The 12,465-nt window shown below is 35.4% G+C and overlaps 1 protein-coding gene across 10 annotated transcripts in view; it reads left to right on the forward strand.

Moving 5' to 3' along the window:
* Nucleotides 1-12,465, forward strand: part of MEF2A (myocyte enhancer factor 2A) — a 171,022-nt gene that overhangs the window by 91,046 nt on the left and 67,511 nt on the right. For all 10 annotated transcript variants that reach the window (XM_057542643.1, XM_057542645.1, XM_057542638.1 and 7 more), the window contains one exon: nt 2,565-2,768. In XM_057542643.1, coding sequence (XP_057398626.1) covers nt 2,565-2,768 — 204 coding nt within the window. The remainder of the gene's footprint in view (nt 1-2,564; nt 2,769-12,465) is intronic.

A 12,465-nucleotide genomic window follows, 5' to 3' on the forward strand; every position in this document is an offset into this window, starting at 1 on the left:
TAAACTCCTACTTACACATTTTGATTTATGTTTCAAATATATCACTCTGTCAGGTATGTGGCAAATATACTGTGGGTTACAATAGGTAAAGCAGGAAATCTAATAAGGTGATTATATAAATAATACACATGAGAGATTATGTAACTTAATCTAGGGCGATATAGTGGTGTAGATAGAAGTGGATAGATTTGGGATATGTTTTAGAGGTGGAGCTAACACAATTTGCTGAAGGATTGGTAGGGTAGATTATTGTGATAACAGGGATCAAGGATAACTCTTAGATATTATTTGGTTTTGTTTGAATGGATGACGGTGGCATTTGCTGAAATGGAGAAGACTGTGGAAAGAGCATATTTGTTGCTTTTAAAATCATGAGGCTGGCTGCAATTACCTAGCAAGGACTGGGGGGGTAAAGAGGAGAAGGGAGCCCAAGTCTAAAGCTCACAGGCACTTCAGTGGGTAGAGGCTGAGCAGAGGAAGAGGATAGAGCTCTAAAGGCTGAGAGGAAGCAGTCACTGAAGTAGGAGGAACACCAGGACAGTGTTGTGCCATAAACAACTGGAAAAGAAAATGTGTGAAGAGTGAGAATATGGTCAACTTTGTCAGACGAGATGTATAGTAAGGTAAGAAAAAAAAAATGACCATTGACTTTCATCACATAAATTGAAGGTCACTGTAATGATATTGACAAGTCTTAGTGGAATCTGGGGACTGGATGTCTGATTGCAGTAAGGTTGAGGAGAGAATAGGTGATGAGAAGTTAGAGGCAACAACTATAGACGTTTCTTTCAAACATTTTTACTCTGAAGTAGAGCAGAAAGAGGGGTGAAGAGAAGGGGTGGTAACTGAAGGGGCAGCGTGGAGTCAAAGGAGATGCTAGAGCATGTTTCTAAGCTTGTGGTCTTTGATCTGATAGGAAGGAAACCATGATGAGGGAAGAGAGTGTAGCATATGGAAAGGAAAAGGAACAGAGATGTCAGTAATGACAGCAGAAAAGGGAGAGTGTGGAAAAGTACAGATGAAACAATTGAATTGATAGATTTGGTGATGGGAAGTGAGATAGTTGCTGCTTATTTCTGTTTTCTCAATGGTTTGAGGCAAGGTTATCAGTGGAGAGTTGATTTGAGAGAGAGCAGGTAGGAAGTAGCTGACCTGGAGAATGGGATAATGGGACAAATAAGCCAAGTTATAATGTCAGGCAGTGTTAAGTGTTGAGATTTATGGTCATCAGTTTAGAAACACAAGGGGGATGTGGGTGTGAGTGTGCACGCACACTTAATGTTCCCAGTAATTGTCAGCTACTTGCATAAAGATAAAGGGATAATTGGGTAAATGTATGGGGGGTCAGTACTTGGTTGGGGCTGTGCTAAGCAAGTATGTTAATGAGAGAAGAGTAGAGGAGAACAGGAGTGAAAAATAATGATGGACCATGGAATCTAAAGAGAGAAGAAAGGGCATGAGACTATGTAGATAGTAACAAAGTGGTGAGGTCAATGGATTGGAGGACTTGATGAAGGTTAAAGAATTTCTGGAGAGATAATACAAAATAGGAGAGTTGCATAGAAGGCAAAGTGGAATGCGTGAAATTGAGATTTTGGAGGTGATGTGATTATTGTTTATGGCAGAGTTAAGGTATGGCAGTAGGAGTGCTTGACATGTGGTGGTGGTTGATCATTTTGGAGGTTGGGAGATAAAGGAACTGAGAGGCTAAGGTATTTGCACTAATTTTTTACACAGATGCTGAAGTCACCAGAGATAAGAGCAGGATTAGAATGAGAAGTAGTTATGTGATACTTATCAGTGCATGAGGGAGAGGGAGAGTGACCAGGGGTCACCACAAGGAGAGTTTTTGGGTGGTATAAATTTCGTGGCTTGACCTTCAAAATATCTGGGGTTTTTAGAGAAGAAGAAAGGAAAATTAAGGAAAGAATGGGGAGCAAAAAGGACATATCTTCCAGACACTTGAGTACAGGAGATGTAGTATTTAAAAACAAACTAATTAGTCTCTATTTGAGAGGGCTTCAGGTGACATATTTCAGTTAGAGAAAGAAATATCAAAGAAGAATTTGAGGACATTGGGGAATTTGCAGATCTAGACTGAATTTCAGTGGGTGCAGTAGAAGAGCTTGGGAAGGAGGAGAAATATAAATTAGATTAGTGGATGTACTTTGTTGTTTAGGGATTAAAGTCTGAGTGATGAATGGATTACTTGAGGTGGGACTTGGTTTTCTAATGCCATTTTAAGCTGGATGATAAGGGGCCACTGATCAACTGTTTCCTTCTCTGGTTCTTTGCCCACGGCAGCAGAGTGGCAGCCAAGGATAAAGGAAGCCTCCTTAGGAGACTGCTGTATTAGAGCCCTTGGAGGTACAGGATATATGTAGGATTGTAGGCCTTTGGCAAACTGGGGAAGAAGACTCATGTGGAGTATGAAGCTAGGAACCTTTTTCAGCTTTGAAATCAGACTCAGTGTTAAAAGAGAACTCATCTTCAGGTAGCCTGTGTTCAAGTACTACTAATAACTTGTAATAAAAATATACTTTTTTTTTTTTTGGATTGTCTAGGTCACTTTTACAAAGAGAAAGTTTGGATTAATGAAGAAAGCCTATGAACTTAGTGTGCTCTGTGACTGTGAAATAGCACTCATCATTTTCAACAGCTCTAACAAACTGTTTCAGTATGCCAGCACTGATATGGACAAAGTTCTTCTCAAGTATACAGAATATAATGAACCTCACGAAAGCAGAACCAACTCAGATATTGTTGAGGTAACATATATCTAGTAATGCCTGAATTGTAGATAATAATTAAATCTTGATTTAATAACTTTAACTGTCAGGTTGCTTTTTATATTCAAAATATAAATCGGTTATAGATATAGCTTTTCTCTGAATTGTTTCTTAGAAGGGTCTAATTATTGCTTATATGATGACCCATTTATGTTATAAGCATATCCTAATCATTGAGAAAAAATAAACTAGGCTGTTGTACTGTATACATGAGTATAATCTAACATTTCATCTATGATTACTTATTTTGTATGAGTTTTTAAATTAATGTTATAAGAAACTATATCACTTTGGACAGTATGAAGTTATAGTTTTAACATGTCTTAATTATTTCATTACCTCAGTGACTACCCACAACTTTAAACACTAATGAAATGGAAGGAAATGATGTAAATATTATTTCTATTTTGTTAATAGTGCTTTGGTTGTGGGGGGGAGGATTGCCTCATTATTTTTTTTAATCTGTTGCCCTTTGGTATCTCTCATAGTTCTACCAACCTAATTAAGTGAAAATAAAGAAAAAGGTTTTTAGAATGATTTCAATCTATTCAGAAAGTGTTTTAAGACAAAACCTTCAAAAAGGAGAACCAATATACTTTCCCCTTCAACTATTTTCTGTTGCAAAAATCTTATAAAAGATAACTTTCTATGTATATTTCTAATAGCATTTTTAATTAGCATTCTTATTTACTTTATCTTCTTTGTTTATACTTCGAGGTTTTGTTTTATTTTTGTTCGAAATGGATTTTTTTTTCACTGCTTGAAAAACATGTATGTTTACTTAGTTTCGTAATATTAGAAAACTGTTTCAATAAATTAGAGATTTCCTTGGTTAAAGTACTGAAATCATGGGAAATGATGCAGACTGAGCCATAAAAGAAGAAATGAAGTCCAAATTTAGATTTTATTTGAGAAATTGAAATTAAGATAGAGAAATATACTTTATTTTATTGTGTAGGAATCTGATTTATTTGCCTCCACAGATTATGTTATAGTTCTGAAAATGCATTTTAAATTTCCCCTATATTTTTCTGCCTTAACCATTCCTTTTTAGACAGTAATTGATTGATTGTTACTGCAAAAAAACAATTCTGCTACTTTTATTAGAAAAGTACTTATTTTTTAGCAATTAATTGTTTGAAATGAAAAGTAAAAGTGTAGTATAATTAGAGCTACGATTCCTCTGTTGCTTGATTTTCCCACCATTTTATTTGAGTGGCTCACTCCAGTGTTTATGAAGCTTTTGATCTTGCTTTTGTTGATCACTTCAGTTAAACTACATGGTTAATCTTTAGCCAAACCCCTTAGCGCAGCTGTGTTTTAATCAATTGTAAGTTATTTTATATCATTTAGCTTTTATGGTATATCTTATCACTTATGTGCCATATAAACTGCTTAGTAGACTCTTCCCTGGTTATGTATCATAATGCATTTTGAATCGTAATTTTGTAAATTAGGGGATCTTGGTTTGGGTAAGCTTCATGAAGAGACTTTGTAACGGGCTTTCCTTGAAATAGAAGGTATCCCTGGTGTTTAGTTTACAATGACATCTTATTTTAAAAACCTCTGTGTCTTATCAAAAGCTCCACTGCCTTAAGTCAAACAAAAAAATAGAGTTGACTTTAATAGTGTCAACAAAGAGATATTGAAGCTAGTTTCATTATAGAAGGCAATCACCTCCTTAACCCTAACTACTCTGCTCTTTCATTGCAGCAGTTGTTGTTCTTGGCCCCTGGAAGTTGAGGGTACTTCGCACAGCCTAAAGTTTACTTCCTTAGAGAATATGAAGAATATAGTGTGATTTAATCCTCACAGAATTTTCAGACTACCTCAGTCTTCATCTCTGTTGTGGTCAGCAGTCAAAGTGTAAGAGAGTAAATCCCAAACATTTTTTAGCACTCTCCTATATTATAGTTTGCTTTAGTATGAAGCAAATTGCCATCAGTTGCCATTTTGATGTTTTATTTTTTTAATTGAATTTCTTAGATACAAATGAACATGAACCTTACCAATAGCTCTTTTTGAAGTTCTGAATTATATAAATACAAGACACATTATGTAAATACAAGACAGAAAACATTGGATTATAAGGGATTTAATTTGTTGTGGTAGGATAAAATTATAAGGCTTAATTCACCTTTCTTGTATGTTAATGTCTTACTGAGTTAATCTTCATTATAAGACAGTAGTGGTTACCCTTGTAAGATGGTCTTTATTCCACATGTAAAGGTGATGCAACTACATCCTCACTAGTAGTGCATACACACCTGAGTTCTTTTTATCAGTTGTGGTGATGGCTTTATGCTAACGCAGCTACCAAGATTGTTGTGAACCAAACTAAATTAACAGGATAAGAGTAATGACAAATACTTATATAAAGCTTCCTATGGGCCACTTTTTAAGTGCTTTACAAATATCTTATTTAAGGATATTTTTAGAATATCATTTTAAGTATTTTTTCCTTTTACGTATAGTTTCCTTTCAAACAGTTGTAGTAATTGGAAGCAAACTTGTTGATGTGTATTTGTTCATTTGACAAAAATATTTGAGGGATTTCTGTGTGCCAGGGACTCTGCAAAGTGATATTATTTAGAGATTTCTAATTCAAGCCACGAGACTTTTTTTTTTTCTCCTACCACAGTTATGTAAAACATTGAGATACACTTTTACCAATGGAAGATTTTATATTAAACCTGTAACAAATTGGTTCCGAACTCTTGGGCCATCTCATGATGTACTCATTCGCTGAGTACATCAGCAATAAATGGAGGCATGAACAACTATAAGTGATCTACTTTAGAGTGTTTCCTTAATGCAATATGACCAACAGTGAAACTAACTGAAAATTTCGCGAACAACTTTCATAAGGCCTCTAACCTGAATTCACCCATTTCCTGTTGCATATATGTTAGTCTTTAAAATTAGCAGGATTTTGCTTTCCCCCAGAACTAAAATACTCTTCGACAGAACCTTGAATATATTAAAATGGAGTCTTCTGTAGATGTATCAGTATTTCTATTCTACTAGATCCTACACACAGGCCCTTTTGGGATGTACTGTGGAGAGAAGAGGGATGGGTGCCCTGTACTGTTAACCACATCTGCATAGTCCATGGCATAAGGATGCACATGTTTTTGCCTGTGGAATTAGATCTAATATGTTTTCTGGGAGCACTATAGAATAAATATAATATAGTAAAAGTAAAAGTAGCTGGTATTTGAATATTGTGATAATAAACAGAGGAATACATGATGCTCACATTTATCCACAGGTATTTTTAACACATCTACAGAGTGGTGTTTTCTGTCTTTGCTTTTCCTTGTTTCATATTATTTATATTTTAAAACTAGTCTCTTAAAATTTTAATAAGTTTTAACATTTTAATCATAGTTGATAAGAATTTTTTCTGTATAGCTTTTTTTTTAATCAACAACATTTACATATTTTAAATTGCATTTAGGTATTTTAAATTAAGGTCTGCAATGTCTTGGATGTATATATCTCCTGTGTTGAGAAAGCTAAATACATGAAAATGGAAATTTACACATTGGTAAATTAGGAGATTGTCATTGGGGTAAACTTTGTAAGAGACTTCATAACTGGATTTCTTTGAAAGGGGAGTATCACTGCTGCAGTTAAAATGACATTTTATTTGAAAATGTTTGTGTACTGCTTTTCAGGAATATATTCGTTTCATTGTATCTTTTTATATTGGTAAGCATTGACACAAAGAAAGATGGCAGATTTTTGTTTGGTCCTACAAAAGGTAGTAATTTAATTGAAATGTACAAAGAAAATGTTATAACCCCCAAATCTTCTTTTCAGTAAATTGATTTTAAAACTTGTGAACTGTATTATGCAATTTTATAAGAACATTAGATATGTCCTGGAGTATTAGAAACTAGAAATGAAAATCACCAATCTAATTAGTTGCCATTATTCATTCACTTTGAATTTATACTGAATAAAAGCCTAGAACCAATACAAGGGTTCTGCATCAAAATAAAAATTATGCTAAAGACATGAAGTGAGGATGTTAGCAGCCGCTACACAATATACGCCTGAGATTACTTTTGTATTTACTTTTCTTTCACTTTGCAATAATATTTGAAATATTAAATATTTCTGCTCATAATATATTTAAAATAGCATTATATATTTAAAATAGTGACTTGGTGGCATTGGACATTCAGTAAATAGCTTGTGTGGTGATTCAGATCATTGTGCTGTCATTTAAGGATGTAAATACAGGGGCCATGGCCAGTTATCTCTCTTATTAATATCTTGTGAACTGTTCCCAAATAGAGGTATTTTCTTCACCACAGGAATACTACAGTACTTAAATTATTATTATTTTTTCACTTGCATTATCTCATTTGATCTTCATATCCAAGTTAAGCTTTTTCAGAAGCAGAAATTGAGACTAGGGTTAAATGACTTGCCCAGAGTCATGTAGCAATTTAGTGGGAAAACTGGGATTAGAACCTAGGTCTTTAACATTATCCCCTCCCTTTGTTCCCCAGTTTACTGAATCCATTGGAGCTCTGGGACATTTCACCATAAATAGATAAGATTTTATACATATACCAGTAATGTATAACGTATAGCAAACATGAATAAGTTTTCCTCAATAATGAACAGAAAATTAGCGAAGTAATTGCAACAAGAATAATACACAACATTTATCAAGTACTTATTATGATCTGGTACTCTTCCCAGGGCTTTTATTTATATTATCTTATTATATTATTGAATCCTTCTAATTATCCCCATTTTGTAGTTGAGGAAATTGAGGCACAGTGATAAATGAAGTAAGATGATAATTTGCGTTCTAAAGGAAGAGAAAATCTGCTTTTTTGAGTCTTAATAGTTCTTCCCTGCTTTCAAATTACAAAGGAATTTGTAAATAATATCTCAAAGGAAGATAGGGAATCAATATAAGATGCATCTATCAATTACTAAATAAAAACAGCTGGTAGTAAAAGTGATCATGCCAGGAGTACATTATTTAAAATCAGTAGTTCTCAAAGTGTGGTGCCTTGACCAGCAGCATCAGGATCACCAGAGAACTTGTTAGAAATCTAAGTTCTTGGGCCCCACCTCAGACCTACAGAATCAGAAACTTCTGAGATGAGGCCTAAGCAATCTTGTATTAACTTGAAGTAACTTGTCCCAAGTGCAGTGAGACTAAAAGCTTCAAGTTAACATGCAATCTCTTGGCAGTGGTTATCCAGCTTTTAAAATATTTTTATCCCTAAGACTATCCTCTGAAATAATTTCAAGCAGTGAGCAAGCACAAATTGTAACTTTTAAGACCTTCTAAAGAACAATTCAAAGTAGTATGCTGATTTGGTGTGAATTGCAAACTAGGGAACACATTTTTAATGGGTGACCTTTCGATTCAATTCTATATGGTTATACGTGCTTCTTTGAGTGTATTTAGGGGGTCTGGTGGGGATGGGTGGGGAGATGGACTCCAGTTCCTCAGCTGAGCAAAAAAGAAAGATAAATGACTTTTGTCTCCTGAGATCATCTAGTTACAGAATTTGGAGGCATGATTATGTTTAGGTTTTCTGACAGTATTATTATGTCCTCAGAGAGCCTTTTTGAGCCAATCAGTTTTTTACTCCCCATGTTACAGATGAGGAATGGAACAGACAGGGAGTGTTTAAGAGGCTTGCCTAATGTTTTACAGGGCTGCAGTGGAGCGGCAGGGAAAGGGAAAAAATAATGAAACATCTGAAGACAAGACAAAGCTTTCCTCCACCTCCAGCCCCCTGCCCTGCTCTTTTATTCCTAACAGAGCCTGAAGCAGCAGGATGGTGATTCACAGGGTGAGGCACGCAATCCTCATGGCCCTCCTCCTCTTCCCACATGTCCTACACCATCACCTCACACAGCAATCACTGTAGCTCTTACAATTTCAGTTTTACTCTTTTCATTTTGCTACGTATTTGAATATTATTATTTATCATACAATTATTGGTTTTCATTTATGTGCTTTTTATAAGGAACTATGCATCTCTGCGTGTGATTTTTATTTTCTTGAGGTCAGGTTTTTCTCCATCAGAGATTGATGTTGCTGATATATAAACAGGAGTTCATGGGTGAAAAGGGTGAGATATATATATATATATATATATATATATATATATATATATATATCTCACTTTATAATATAGCTCACATTTCTGTAATGCATTTCTTGTGATTATTGATGAATATTTTTGTATCCTTTTTATGTCCCTATGTGTCATGGATTGAATGTTTTTGTACTTACGATGAGATAAATTGTTCTTTTTTTCTCGGGAAGTTCTTTGATACATTGACCAAATTTTTGACCAGTGAGAAAAGGAGGGTACAGAGGATTGGGAGAGTGGTCAGAGAAAACTTCCTCTAGAGGTGACACCATCACCTGAGTCCTTTAAAGGATAGGGTTGGAGAGAGAAAAGGGGTTAGAAGAAAGGTGTTGTAGGTCAGGGGGACAGCTTATGTGGAAAGTAGGAAATGAGGTATAGCATACTTATTTTATGGAATTAAAATCAGCTATGAATAGCTGTAGTGTAGTGTGAAGAGTGGAGAGTGGAAACAGCTAAAACCTGAGAAGTAAACCAGATTCCGAAGAGACGTATAATACCCTTGACTTTCTCCTGAAGGTTTGGGTGCCTATTGAAAGAGCCTAATAGAATAGCTGCCTGCGGTTTTACTGACTCTCTTGCACTTCCCAAGCTGTAAATTCTGTTAGAATTGCATTGTAATTTTTTTGAAAGGGGCTGAAGAGTAGTGAAGAGAAAAGGGTAAAAGTATTGAATGTAATGCATTATTTCTTCATTTTTTAATTTATTGAACTGATATCATGTATGAGGCATTGTACTGGACACTGGGAATATGGTGGTGACTGGCCATATTTCTTCTGTTTTTCTAACAGGATTATGTGTGGCTATTTTATTATCTTACTTCAGAAGTCCCTTTGTTGGATACACTTCAGTATGGATTCAAGGCACTTACAATCTGAAGATTTTGATGTTTACCACCAAATATTAACCATTCAGCATATAAATATTATATTACTATTAGAGCTAGAAGCTTATTTAGAGCAAAAGCTGTAGAGTACTCACCGTATTTAACAATGTTATGGGTATGCCTGAAAAGTGAGATCTATCTATAGTCTTAAGTTGTATTTCAGTTCTCTTATATAAAGGTAGCTAAGGCAGACATGCAGCATACATGCAGTATGCATATACATGCAGTGTACATATAGAAAAAAATAAACCAATATTCACATCATCCACAAAATTTCTGTGGAATAGAGAGTTTGCATAGGGGAGTAATAAAGGTAAGGAAGAAACAGATTGGGTATAGTTGATGGAATGCCTTGAATACCAGGCTGTGACATTTGCTATTTGTCCTATGGGCATTGGGCAGCCGTTAGAAGTGTTTAAAAGTTTAGGAAGTCAAATAGTTGTTGTAAGAATACTCATCTGGCAGCAGATAATTAACATTTTAAAAGAAGTTTATACTTTTAAAAATAGACTGTTACCTCACCTCTTAATTATGGTAGCTTTTTAGTAATGTTGAGATTTGTATGATGAAGAATGCTATTCCACTTGGTTTGAATGGGGAAGAGGGATTAAAGTGGGGATTTAGGCTGTGTTCTAAAGTGTGTAATGTATTCACACATGACACTTTTTCTTAATTGAGCTATAAAAATTTTGAGTACATCATTTGTAGAAAAGGAAATGTTTAGAATTTGACCGTAATGTGAATATGGTCGAATATTATTTTATAAATAATCTGTACAATGTTATCTCCTTTAATACAGCAATTTAAAGTATTTTTACTTAAAATCACTTCATTATTATTTATCATGCAAAAATGACAGAATGACCAAAATTATTGTGAAAAGGAGTTTGTGTTATGAAAAGATTTGGAAACCTTGATCTAGTTCTGTACTTTATTTAATTGATAAGGAAGCTGGGGTCCAAACAAAGTAAAGAACTTGTCCAAGATCATACCAGTACATAATGACAAAACCAAGACTTAAATAATGTTCTCTTGAAAGTCTTGGGTCTATCTCAGCGGTCCCCAACCTTTTTGGCACCAGGGACCAGTTTTGTGGAAGACAGTTTTTCCACGGAGGCAGGTGTGGGGGATGGCTCAGGCGGTAATGCGAGCAATAGAGAGCAGCAGATGAAGCTTCAGTCTCTTGCCTGCTGCTTACCTCCTGCTGTGCAGCCTGGTTCCTAACAGGCCGTGGACTGGGTTGGGGAACGCTGGATCTCTTTGAAATACTGTAGATCCTTTAAGGCAAAGATTTTGAGAAAGAGCATTAGTATTCTTCCTGGTGGATTCCCACAGATCCAGCACATGGCTTAATTAATAGTGACCTATAAAACTGAGCTAAAAGCAGTGTTACTCACTTCAGTGTTAATTCATTTATGATACTATTAAAAATCCATCAAATGTTACCCAAAGCTAATAAGGACAAAATCATAAAGTATCTTTAAGTGGAAATAAAGCTCAAGAATGAACAGGATGTGATTGTCTTCGCTCTGTAACACTGGAGACGATGCCTTTATTTCAGTATCTCCCCATCTTCCACATCTCCTCCCAGTATATATAACTTCCAACTTTTAGACAAGTAAACAGACTTTAAAAGAAAAAAGTACAAGTGCTTCTGGTGTAGTGCAGTTTATGCGTTCCTGAAAATTTTTACAGACTGCAAAACCTATGCAACTTTGCGTTCTGAGCACCAACATAAACTAAAACTAATTAGTAATTGAGAAGATAGTTTGAACTGCTCAGTGAGGCACCTTAGTGTAGCTAGTGACTACAAGAGTTGGTATGATAAATTCACCAAATTAATTACTTGAATAGAAATGCTGGCAACACTTTAATTAGGATGGAGATAGTGGGTTTTAGGACAGTACAGATGGCAACGTAGCAATGAGCCATGGGGGGAAGGGGGGGGTTAGCATTAAAGTGGGCATGGGAACCTGCAACAAGGCTGGGAGTACTCCTCTGAAGCCCTCGTTTAAAATTTTCTTATAATACAGATAAATGTTCCTGCTGTCAGGAGGACATTCTCCTTTCCTCCTGAAGGTTGTGATGCTGTTCCCTCTTTCCTGGCTCCCCTTTCCTAGGAAAAATCACCAGTGAACCAAAATGACTTCTTTATTATACTGACATCATTCTCTGTTTATCAGTTTCATATGAGCTAATTTGCATTCCAAAACATGTTTTATAGTAGAGCAGACTACTGTTTAATCATAGAAGGGTTTTTTCTTCCCTTCCTTCCTTCCTTCCTCCCTCCCTCCCTCCCTCCCTTCTGAGATAGTGTTTGTCAGCTTATGTTCATCTGAATAAACGGCTGCTATGTAAAAGAAAATTATTCAGAGATGGGAAGTTGTATTATCTTTCTAGTTTCCTTTGCAATATAAAGAAAGTTTTCATAGATTCTATTGGCTTTTGTTTCATATAGTTCTGTTCATTGTAATCTTTTTTTTTAACATCTTTATTGGAGTATAATTGCTTTACAATGTTGTGTTAGTTTCTGCTGTATAACAAGGTGAAACAACTGTATGCATACGTATATCCCCTCCCTGTTGCGTCTCCCTCCCACCCTCCTTATCCCAACCCTCTAAGTGGTCCCAAAGCACCGAGCTGATCTCCCTGT

The sequence above is a fragment of the Balaenoptera acutorostrata genome, chromosome 3 (genome assembly GCF_949987535.1).
Source record: "Balaenoptera acutorostrata chromosome 3, mBalAcu1.1, whole genome shotgun sequence".
Taxonomy (NCBI): Eukaryota; Metazoa; Chordata; class Mammalia; order Artiodactyla; family Balaenopteridae; genus Balaenoptera; species Balaenoptera acutorostrata.